The sequence below is a fragment of the Penaeus vannamei genome, chromosome 32, assembly GCF_042767895.1.
Source record: "Penaeus vannamei isolate JL-2024 chromosome 32, ASM4276789v1, whole genome shotgun sequence".
NCBI classification, from domain to species: Eukaryota; Metazoa; Arthropoda; class Malacostraca; order Decapoda; family Penaeidae; genus Penaeus; species Penaeus vannamei.
Genome location: NC_091580.1, coordinates 26,921,390 through 26,933,889, shown reverse-complemented (window position 1 = coordinate 26,933,889; position 12,500 = coordinate 26,921,390). Strand labels below are relative to the sequence as shown.

General features: G+C 44.1%; 2 protein-coding genes across 2 annotated transcripts in view; one reads left to right on the top strand and one right to left on the bottom strand.

The window, feature by feature from the left end:
* Positions 1-5,642, top strand: part of LOC113819083 (treacle protein) — a 24,386-nt gene extending 18,744 nt beyond the window's left edge. The window contains exons 2-4 of the mRNA XM_070144666.1: positions 24-688; positions 1,001-1,634; positions 2,343-5,642. Coding sequence (XP_070000767.1) covers positions 47-688; positions 1,001-1,634; positions 2,343-3,982 — 2,916 coding nt within the window. The 5' untranslated portion in view covers positions 24-46 and the 3' untranslated portion in view covers positions 3,983-5,642. The remainder of the gene's footprint in view (positions 1-23; positions 689-1,000; positions 1,635-2,342) is intronic.
* A 3,682-nt stretch (positions 5,643-9,324) lies between these two features.
* LOC113819082 (rootletin) overlaps positions 9,325-12,500 on the bottom strand; it is a 203,036-nt gene continuing 199,860 nt past the window's right edge. Inside the window, exons 40-41 of the mRNA XM_070144834.1 lie at positions 11,904-12,027; positions 9,325-11,155 (exon numbers count right to left, since the gene is read on the bottom strand). Of these exons, the coding sequence (XP_070000935.1) occupies positions 11,154-11,155; positions 11,904-12,027 (126 nt within the window). The 3' untranslated portion in view covers positions 9,325-11,153. The remainder of the gene's footprint in view (positions 11,156-11,903; positions 12,028-12,500) is intronic.

Here is a 12,500-nt window from a genome sequence, read left to right as displayed (position 1 = left end):
AATGGTGCCGACCCTCCTGGCAGCCCCGCCGCCGCAGACGCCGCCGATGCTGCACCGCAATGGCGCCGGCTTCGAGCTCCCCGCGTGCGCGCCTCTGAGCTGCGCCGTCGCCAGCGACCTGCCCATGGACGCCGCCCAGGGCTGCGACGGCGGCAGCGGCTGCAGCGCGGGCGGTGCCGGCTTCTACGGCGCCCACGCTGGCCGCCTCATGGACGAGCGGTGCTGCAAGGGCGCGCAGGGGCCCGACTCGCACGCCCTCCTGGGCGGCGCGCCCCTCAGGATCATGAAGAGCCGCCTCGGGGAGGGCTGCTTCGACGTCACGCTCAACGACGGCTCCTCCGGCACCTTCGTGAAGGTGCCCGTCAAGTGCCCTCCGCCCATCGCGCCCGCGCCCGCCGTCCTGCCGCCCGCAGAGGCGTGCGAGCCCCCCGAGAAGGCGGCCGCCAAGCCGCTCCTGCGGGAGAAGCTGAGCGCCGGCAAGGACGCCGCGGAGCCCGAGAGGCCCAGCAAGCCCGCCGCTCCGAAGGCGAGCGCGGGCGTGATGCGGGCGGGCGGGCGGCACCAGCTCATCGACATCCACGGCCTCGCGGTGTTCCTGAGGCAGTCGACGCGGTGCCTCTCGTGCCAGGCGGCCTGCTGCCTCTACGTCACGGGGACCATCTCCGCGCACCTGGCGGCCGTCACGCAGGTGAGGAAGGCTGCTGCTGGTGTCCTTTGAGCCGGGGAGATTAGACCTAAGCTTTAAGATAATTTGTGGCTCTGGTTTCTGCTGATAAACTGTTAAGCTGTCTTATAGTGAGTAGACATGCCCTTTTTAATCTAACTCAGCTAGCATTAAACATTAGTACCGTTATCAAGAATAGTTCGTACCTATCTGGACTATTTCCAACAAGCGTAGACTGTGGTTAACCAGAGTAATAAGTCACACTTTGACTATAATTCTCAAACTCTGCCCGCACCTCGTCTCCAGCGCCCCCTAACCCCCCTCCCGCCAACACAGGTGAAGATAACGTGCCAGAAGTGTCACTACACCGCCTCGCAGGCCCTCGCCCGCCCGCCCTCCTCCGCGGACGACATCGGCCTCCCCCCGCCCACGCAGCCCGCCCCCGCCACGCCGCCCAACCCACCCCCCCTCACCGACCTGCCCCCCACCCTGGCGCCCCCCCACCACCCCTCCCCCTACATGCTCCAGCCCCACCTGTTCCCCGCCGACCCGATCATGCCCGCCCGCCCCCCCGCCGCCGCCCACGCTTCGCCCAAGGTCAAGTCTGCGCCTGCGTGGACGCCCTCGACTTCGACGAGCACCTCGCCTTCCTCTTCCTCCTCCTCTTCCTCTTCCTCCTCCTCCTCCTCTTCCAACAGTCTTCACAGCCTCCTCACGATGGACACCCTGCGCCCTCTGGAGGAAGTGTGGGTCAAGGAGGAAGGCCGGGCGTCCCCACAGGAGCAGGGAACCACTCCTGCAGGGGGCGCGGGCGTGGACGCTGCCGCCCCCAGCACGCCCTTCCTGCCCCTCGACCTCCCGCTGCCCTCGGTCAACCTCGAGTGGCGATCGCAGAGCCATCTGGGGACTGCGGGCGCCACCACTCTCTCGGCGCCCATGAGGCCTCTTCCCTACGCCCATGACAAGAACAGTAAGTGTCGGGGATGATGATGATAGTATTAATAATAATAATGATAATAGTAATAATAATAATAATAGTAGTAGTAGTAGTAGTAGTAATAATAATAATAATAATGATAATAATAATAATAATAATAATAATAATAATAATAATAATGGTAATGATAGTAATGATGATAATTATGATAATATTGATAACAATAATAATAATATGGTGATGCTAATAATAATTGTAATAGTCGTAACAATGGTAGAAGTAATAATGATAATGATACTGCTCCTACTACTACTAATAAAAGTAATGATAAAAAAGTTATTGATAATGATAATAATAATAATGAAAAAATATTGATGATAACGATAGTAACAGTAATAACGATAATAATGATCATAATAAAATAGGCTTACCAAGGATGATGTAGCAAGGATATTTTTCGATTCAGCTTCAGCCGAAGACATTGGGTTTTATTCGTTAAAACAGATGAATGAGACTCACTTTACCCGCTCTCTGTGTCGGAAAAGGCGACATCGCATATGTAGATTAATTCTAAGTCATCATGAGACTTTATGATGATTTGACAATGATTTGAATAAGGCTATGATACTGTTATCGTGTTTCATATTGCTTATCTTCCCAAAATAGTTCGTCAGCTTTGTTTTATTTTAGTTTACTTTTTAATTCGCTTTGGATATCAGAGGCATGGGTTTTTCTCCTCAGACTCTGGTCAGGACTTGGCAGCCAACCCCCCCGCTCCCCCCCTCGACACCCCGCCCCCAGGGACGCCCCCCAGGAAGGACCCTCCCGCGCCGGACGCCCGAGAGGGGTCGGCGGAGGCCTGCCCCGACTCGGCGCCCAAGTCGGGTGAAGCCTCGACGTCGCGCGTGTCTTCCCCGTCGCCCTCGTCGTCGTCGTCGCCGTCGTCGCCCTCCGTCAGCTCCAGTTCGTACACCTCGTCCTCGTCGTCGTCGGCGTTCCTCGCGCCGCCGTCGTCGCCGCTCTTCCCGAACCCGGCGTCGACGCTGCTGAAGCTCCTGTCGTCGTCGGTGTTCCCGCCGTCGCCTCTGCCCTACCCGTCGCCGCTCTACGCCGGCCTCCTCCCCCAGCCGGTCCTGCCCGACCACGCCCACGCGCTCGGGGCGCTCGAGATCAAGAGGAAGCTGGAGGCCGACCTCGAGGAGTCGCTGCGGCTCGTCAGGAAGATGATCTACAAGGGCCTCCCGAGGGGCGAAGGAGACTCCGAAGTGAAGTCGCAGCCCGAGGCGCCCGTCGACGTGTCCTCGGCGACGAAGCGCCAGGACGCCCTCGACGACAAGGCTTTAATCAGCTCCTACGAGAGGGTTTTCAGTCTGCTGGAGGGCAAGGCGTTTTCCAGCATGGAGAACCTTGCCGGTGAAGGCGTCCCGCGGTGGCCCGCTTCCGACGGCGCTCTTGATCTCTCGAAGGACTTTCAGCGCCTGAACGAATGCCTTATGGATGGCGGCTTTGGATCGAGAACTAAGAACAAGCGCTCAAAGGACCAGGGATCTCAAAGGAAGCGGTTAAAAGGCGGCAGCGAAGGGAATGAGAGGAAAAGACAGAAACACACTTCGAAGAAAAATGAATATCAGTCTCTGTCTTCAACTAAAAGCGGTACAGACAAACCTGGCCCCGGTTCCGCAGCATCTGACGTCCGCACGGGTAGCACACACCAAGAAGCCGGCAGCACCAACAAGAAAGACCCTCGCGACTCCGCCAGGCACAGTAGGCAAAAATCCAAACGCAGTTCGGGCGCAAGACGAGACCACAAACACTCAAGCAAACATAAAGCAAGCGACGCGAAGGTGAGACTCCTCGAAGACGCATCTCAGAAGAAATCCCGGAAGGATAAACAAAGATGGTCAAAAACGAAACCGCCAAAGCCTCTGGAAGCCTGCCGTTGCTGCCGAGATTCCACGACCAGTTCCGACACCTCGACGCCTCCGCAGACACGCGAGGAAGAGCGCACAAGACTCCACGACACGAAACCAGGCCTCTTCATCCTACCTAAGAAGTGTCCGAAGGAGACTCCCAGCATCTCGGCAATCCACGCAGAAGTAAACGCCAGATCCTGTGCAGGTAAACTCTTAAGCAACCCAGCTGCAAAACCCCAAAGCGCACCGACGCAGCTGGCGCACCTCCGATACGACCGCAACAACAGTCTGCAAGTCTGCAAGGAAGAGGACAGCAGCTCCATGGTGGAGGGCGAGAGGGACCAGAAACCCCACTTGTCTGGAGACGGCGATTCTGACAGGCCATCTTGGAGATTCCACGACCTGCTCTCGAGCGATTCCGACAGCGATTCTGAGGCAGGCCACCTCATGATCGATACCGATAACTGACACGCGAAAGATTAAATATCCATCGCACGTGGCCAAGGAGCTGAGAGATGAATACCAAACCTAACCAATGACAACGGTGCAAAACGTAACATAAAACTGTAGTAACCAGATGGAAACAAGAATGTGAATATGAACCACGAAAGAAGAGAAACTATCTTAGGTCAGTCTGCTATACTGATCTTGGTGTATTGTTCTAGATATTCCAAACGCTGACCTCTAGATGGTTGGTGACGCCTAGATTAGTGAGGACCTCGTTGTGTAGTCTAGTCTAGATAGAGATACTAGTCAGCTTGTCTATCATTAGGTTAGAGTCATTCTGTTACATAATTTCTTATTGTGATTAACCTTCAGACATTCAACTTTTTGTTATTTAGTACCTGCAAAACACACACACACATACACAAAATCTCTCACACACTCACTCACTCATCCACTCTCTCAAACACACACACACACTGCAATTCAGACTTCAAGTATATTTCATAAAAAAACGGGCCAGCCTAAATCCACTAAGCAGGGTCCCTTTTCCTGCATCGTCACCACATGACAGCAACAGATGTATAAGCGCTAAACATGTTATATTTGTAAGCCTACGATGGCGATGTGTGACGCTAATTACTTTCATAATTTGCTTCACTTTCAAGTGCATTTTCTAGTGATAACAATAGATTCCAGCCTGCTTGGTATGCAATGGAAGAAAATGGCAATACACTATAAAGGCTAGTTGTAAAAAGAAGTCATAATTGTATTAGTACAAGTTTGAGTTAGTGCCTGTGTCTGTTTTGATGCATAGAGTGTGATCAACAAGGCAATCAACCTGTTAGTGGCTACAAAGTATCTGTTGGTCAAATTACTGCTGAACACTTACACGAGAAACTGTTCCACACCCCCGGTAAAGGTATTGCAAATGAAATGGTATATGAGACTGAGTGTGAGACATGCCTTTGCTCTCTTCGTTGGCTTGTGGGACCACCGTTGGTAAGGTGACTATGATGGATGCCAGATTGTGTCATATCCGTGACATAGATGAGTGAATTGTATCACGTTGCTCTTAGTGGTAAAGCTTTAATTGTTGAATAAAGATTATCTGTTACTGTGCACATTGTACCAATATATGTTTCTCTTGTGTGTTCCTTCCTATTCCACAGATAACATGGGCTTTATTTCTATCATCCTATTATGTAGCACAAATTGTACTTTACACGGCCTTCTGATGATTTCGAAAACTGGAGGTAAAAGTTAGACTCTGTAGAGACCAGTCATAGATGAAGACTCAGTGGTATCCAGTTAGTGCAACAAAAATGGTCTTGAACAACTGGAAATTACAGTTCGCAACTATCAAATTAGTTACATTTCTGTTTGTGCAAAAGCAAGTTGATAAGCAAGTGTAACTATATCAGGAATGGAATAACTAAAAGAAAAAGAAATAAAGATGTTACTTTCTCTTCCATGGTTTGAAAAATGGACAAAATTGGGCTGTTACGGCAATCATTGTGAGCTTCAGTATCTGAAAATAACATTTTGACGCTGATCCGTGTTACTCCACGATGCAAAAATACATTACAATACAGCAATAATGATCTTGTGAAGGTTGTATATTTAGCAATTCATTGTTATAAACGCACAAAGAATTTTATTATCCTCTTCTGTACATAAATTGAAATCGTTAGTAAATGGGGCTATCCTATGGACACTATTTTTTTTTGTTACTTTAGCTTTTTTACAAATTATCGATTCAGAATTCTTCATTATTCGAATTGTGTGGAATCTAAATACAAATAACCTACAAAATTATATATATATATATATATATATATATATATATATATATATATATATATATATATATATATATATATATACTCACATAGATACATACACGCTTATGTATTTGTGTGTGTAAAAATCTGGAGAGAGAGACAGACAGAGAGTGAGTGAGAGAGAGAGAGAGAGAGAGAGAGAGAGAGAGAGAGAGAGAGAGAGAGAGAGAGAGAGAGAAAGAGAGAGAAAGAGAGAGAAAGAGAGAGAAAGAGAGAGAGAGAGAGAGACAGACAGAGAGAGACAGACAGACAGACAGAAAGAGAGAGACAGAGAAGGAAAGAGAGAGACAGACAGAGAAAAAGAAACCGCAGACTGCATCTTTATCACCCCTTCCTTCCGTTACCAATCATTACCTAACAATATATCAGCGCGATAAGCACCGTTATCTTCACCGCGGCCACCAGCACATTTCCCGCCATTTCGGAGCTGACTCGTCCGTTTTCTTTGTCGACTCAGCCCGCCTCTTCTCGCGAACACCTGGGCGCTTTCCCTCTCGTTACATAAATTAAATAATGTACTGATTGCGATTTGATACGTTCTCGGATCTTAATCTGAGAGAGAGGGGGTGGGAGGGAGGGAGGGAGGGAGGGAGGGAAGGGAAAGGATGGGGGGGGAGGGAGAGGGGGGGGGGGGAGGTACAGGGAGAGAGAGTATGAGAGGAAAAAAATATATATGTACATGTAAACATATACATATGTATATATACATATTATATGTATACACACGCACACCCACCCACACCCACCCACACACACACACACACACACACACACACACACACACACACACACACACACACACACACACACACACACACACACATATATATATATATATATATATATATATATATAGAGAGAGAGAGAGAGAGAGAGAGAGAGAGAGAGAGAGAGAGAGAGAGAGAGAGAGAGAGAGAGAGAGTACTCCATCTACTCCATCTTTTGTGCATAATAAGAATCATGATAACAATAATAATGAGGTGGACTTCCTCCTCATTTTACTAATAGTATAACTATAACTACTACTACTACTAGAACCACTATCACCACCACTACTGCTATTACTACTACTACTGCTGCTACTTCTACTACTCAAACTACTACTACTACTACTAACACCACCTACTACTACTATAACACTACTATTACCAAAAACAACAATAACAATAAAGATAATAATGATATCAATAACTATTACTGTTATTACTACTATTATTACCATCATTATTGTTAAGTAATTCTCATAATAGCGTGGGCTTGTGTATTGACTTTTCCTTCGTCTTGACCAGAGAAAAGAGAGAAAACACAGCCTATTGGCAGACTGAAGCCCCACAACATAGCTTTGTTCCGTCTACCCGTGTTTCTGAAAGTCTGAGTCATAAACACGGGGAATTTCGAAGCAGTCTAAAAGCAGAAATAAAAGGAAATATATAAGAAGCCATATATATAAGATGTTCCTAAGAGAATTTACCATAGACAAGATCCACGCGTCAATATATGCCATGGTTTTGTGTACAGAGATGCTGCCTAGATCGTCAAGATAGTGTATTGCATGGAAACTGCAGGTGCAACGATTGATGTTATAATGAATATAAGTAAAGATATGACAGTTCATCATATTGTAAGTCGATAATCAGAGTAAGTGTTTTGTAATAATTGTTTATATATAAAGGTAATCATTAGAGGAAGAGAAAACGAGAGGGAAGGAAAAAAAGCAAATCCATGCATCAATTCTATGCATACAAAACACAATTATCCAATCCATTATATATATATATCTTAAAATCTGAACTGCAAATATCCTGCATCATTCTCAATACATCATAGACCCATGGCCAGGGTATTTGCCGCACCCTAAACCGAGTCCTAAGCCACTCTGGCATCTGAGGAATCGAACATGAGAGAACCCCTGGAAGAGTTCATTATTCAGCCTCACCAAGAATTCTCAAGACAAAGAACGACAATTGACTAATGTCATGTAGTTCCAAATGGCAAATAGATGCTACATAATTGAGCCTCTAGCACTCTCTTTATATTAAGAGGTATCTAAATAATCCTTCATAGATTATGATCTCTGTACATTGCAGGTTATAGATAACATCTGGCTTTGATGAACATTGCTGTGAGCATTGAGATATGTCAAATGCCCTTTGTTGCAGGGGTACAAGTGTGCACACTACAGACAGGGATTGCCTACCGCCAACACTGAGCTAGTGAAGAGGTTATGGTAGTGGTTCCAGACACGAACTTGGCCCCGATAGTAGAGCAAGGCATGCTAGTTACCTGAGAAACTAGGTAAAATATGAAGGAAAATGAGTTATGCGACCCCAACCCTATGGAGATACCGCTCCAACCCCTTCCCTGGAATATGGAGAATCCTCCACGTATTAACGGCAGGATGAAGGCTTGGACCGATCACAGAGATGTAAGTGTTCAGAATAAATATCCTAAAATATACAATGGAAACGGTATAGCCGCTGCTTACTAACCTGTGAGATGACGATCTGTGTATATTGCGCAGCACAAGGGATACAGCTCTCACATCAACAAAATTACAGACACACTGGTGGGAAGACATCCAAGGAGTCCGTAATACCTAAGGACTGATGGCGCCGTCAGCTTCGGAGAAGGCGAGAAGGCGGGGATGGAAAGGAACACACATACCATGCAGAAATACCAGTATATGGCACTAGATGGAATCTAATGGCACATGTAATTCATGTATGATTTGCAATGCCGTCGATTGAACGGACAGAACAGCCAGGGCATGACCATGGGTATGCCTCAATAAGAGGGGTGCTCAAATCATTCTGCGAATTCGCACGCGAGATGTACGGTAGTCCTGAGGCTTGATTGAGCTATGCTACAGACATAGGCTACTACACTGAGAAAATGCCTTCTTCATCTTACAGGCAAGTATAAGCCCCATGTGGTTAACAGTATGCTCTATCCAGTTTTCTTTTGTATAAAAGGATGTATCTTTACCTACAGCTCTTCAAATTTTCACACATCAGCTGAATTACTCGCCTGTATGTTGCTGGGTCTTCCAATGCCAGTTCCTATAAGAGATTATGCGAGGCTCCCTGAGCCTACCTCTGCCCATCCACTTTCGTACCCACACTTCTTTTTCTTGGATGTTTTATTATAATGGAGTCACGCATTCTGGCTTGGAGCATCCTTTGACAAAGGACAACAGTGGTTCACAGCACATCCTCCTATGATGCCAAGACATCTTGGACTGCTGCTTGAAAACGCTAGTGAATTCAGAATCTTTACCAATATCATGTAAATGGCTCTGTTTGCGTCTTTATCAACTTGAAATTCGCTCTGGGAGAGCGATAAGTTGGCAACAAAAGAAGCTAGAATCTAGTGTTCAAAGCACTAACGTGAGAGAGAGAGAGAGAGAGAGAGAGAGAGAGAGAGAGAGAGAGAGAAAGAGAGAGAGAGAGAGAGAGAGAGAGAGAGAGAGAGAGAGAGAGAGAGAGAGAGAGAAAAGAAAGAGAGGTAAAAATAAAACTCCTGTTCACTTGACTTTTTCTTATATTTATCTATGTCTACATGACATGCAAAGTTTGCTATATTTATTGATAATAGAAATGACAGTTACCCAAAATTAAAGGCTAAGGTTTCTGAGGCAGTCACTTGATCCCATATTGTTCCAGTCAGGATGATCAATACCAAAACTGTTGATGAATGATGTCATTTAAATAGTATACATATTCTTTACAAAGAAAAAAAAAAATACATACATGTATATATATATCAAGTGTTATGCTTATGACAGTACGTCAACCATGGGGGTGTGGCCAAGGTGATATATGGGACTGTCATTTGCCTTTCTTGCAATAAAGAATAGGTGAAGTCCCAATACATTCGTGATTTTGTGCTATACATTTGGACTGAGCATACACTTGGTGACCTGCGTCTAAAACTTCACTTGCTGATCTACAGGTAGATCAATAAGAAAGTAACATTGTACAAAATGCTACAGAACATAGATATATCTAAATCACCTAATTAAATATGAGAAACTAGTAAATATCATAAAATAGGAAGAAAATAACAAATATTTTACAACTAAAGCTAATGGAATATCTTTTTTTGAACAGCAGCCTACTCTTCTAAATCTAATGATATCTCTTTTCTCAAAGAATTTATAATGATAATATAAAACCTGATTCCTAAGATCTGCTCATGTGTGACTTGTGTTGTTTGTGTACATAACAAAAGGTGTTGGTGCAACAAAACAAAATGTGGTAACTGTTTTAAACTTTACAACATTTAACCATCAATCTTAAGACTAAGTTTTAAACAAATGAAGGCACACCTAATGGACGTGTTGGGTGCTCCTACAGCTAACTGTATGATTCATGTCTAGGAATGTGCAATAGAATTTTGTATCTTTAAGTAGACCTTAAATAACAAGTAACAGTTACACTGGTAGGACAATTTTTTAATACTCAAATTTAACTGGGACACGGTGGATTTTCCCGAAGTAAACCATCTAACTCAGTATAACTTGGTCTGCCAGGAATCATCAGCAGTATTAAATCAGTCTTGAGTGTCATTTGACTAGAAATAGAACCTTGATCCACTCTCTGGTTTGTACTGTAAACAATATAAGCTTATAATACAATGGTCAACTACATATTGTTCATTTTTAAATGTTTATATTCTATAAATGTACTTGAAAATATTCACCACTTATTCAGAGCACCAAACTAGTGCATTTATATATCAAAATGATCCCATTGCTTCCAACTTACAGCAACGAACACGGTCATATCAACAATCCACAACACTGTTCTAAGTATTAAGCCTCAGCCCTAAATAGTCATTTACAGGAATCATGAGCACTATAAGAAATATTTTGTGGCAGTGTTCATAGCAGTTCAGTAAATCCTCCAAAAGTACAAGTACTGGCAGTAATTTCAGACCTTCAAGCTGCTATTATCTTACTCAACAATAGAGTAAAATGTTACAGAATGAAGGTTACAAACAAAGACTTCTCTGTGAGAAGGAACCCAAACCAAAAACTGGCTTAGGAATACAAGTCTTCAAAATCCAACTTCCAAGACAATCTGAACGAGTAATTCCTTGTGCTGGCATCAGGTCTGGTCTCACTGAAGACTAATGGTGGAGCAACATACAGAACAGTACATTGAGATCAGTCTTGAGAGAAGTTTGAGCGAACTCCTGAACAAAGAAGATAACATTTTCACAACACTGTCTTAGCAGTTCATGTGAAAGTTAGTGTTTTCCTCGGCTGGTCAGAGCGCCTTCCTGGCGAAGCCGACGCATAGCGACGCGGGCGTGATGGCCGTGGCGACCTTCCTTGGACCGACGAGAGGTTCTGCAAAAATACAACATATTCATAGTAAGAAAATTAAATGAAATGGAACTGATTTTTGTGTTGAGGAACTTCTGTTACTTTGACTTTCAAAGATTCTGGCAAATAAAAGTACTTAAATACAAGCAGGCTTTTATATCATGCATTCATATAGCACTATTCATATACAGAATATGTCAAATAATACAGTGCAAATCCTAGGGCAAAGTGGAGAGAGATCATTTACGATGCTTTAGCATATTCTATGTTGATGCTTACATGCAGCACTTACAGGACATGAAGCTTTTTTTTAAAAAGATACTTGGTTACTGTAGAGAGGTTAACATGCTTAGAAAAATCTAGACACAGTTACGCATTTTTTTTTACTATGGTCATAAAGAAATCTTATTCTGGCTTTCCAGGGACTTTTTGTAAAAACAATACTTAGGGACCTACTTCACCATTCTTTACATTATTTACTTTTGAGTTATCTACTTGTATGCATTTAGTAGACAGTGAATAAGAAACTGAGATAACTACACTGGTTTCTATCTCAAAATATTCCCATGTTGGCCTCTCTGAAATAAACCCAATTCATAACTACACACAAAAAAAGAAAAAACTGAAAAAAAAAAGATAAGAAAAGGTTAACCTTGTTGAAATCTTGAAAAAAAAAAAAAAGTATAACAAGACTTCATCTTTGCTTAACATGTCCCATTTGAGGTAAAGAGGTCACATTAAAAACAGTACTAAATGTTACTGCAAACATTACAGCGTGGGGAACCATAGCGCTGATGTAAGTGTGAGGAGGTAGAAGGGGCCAAGAGGTGGCGACGTGAACCCCCCATCACGCGGAACTGACTACGCAATGAAGGCGGTAGTCGGTCATGAGTCCGCTGACAAGGAGAGACAAGCACAAGCACATCTGGTTTATATCTTTTATATATTTTCTTGATAAAAAAAAAAAGAAAAATGGGAATGAGTCAGTCTCAAAGAAGGTGGAATACCTAGAACATTACTCCTTTATATGTCAAGTTCAAAAGAAAAAGAAAGAAGGAAAGAAAGAAAGGAAGAAAGAAAGAAAGAAAAAAAATCAAAGATCTTGACTTTGAAGAAATGACTTCCAGATCTATCGAGTGCATTTATCCAAAAGGGCTTTAAAAAAATGGAAGGATCCTCTACATACAAAATGCTAAAGTGAATTTATTTGGCTAAAACTGTCATGTAATCAACTGCACTGTAAGCTGATAAATTACAGTATAAATGCTGAAAAGTAGACAACAAATTATCACTTGTATTCTCTATAATTCTGTGTAACAAAGCAAAAGGGCCTGAAGTAGAATAGGTATGAAAAAATAAATATGGAAAA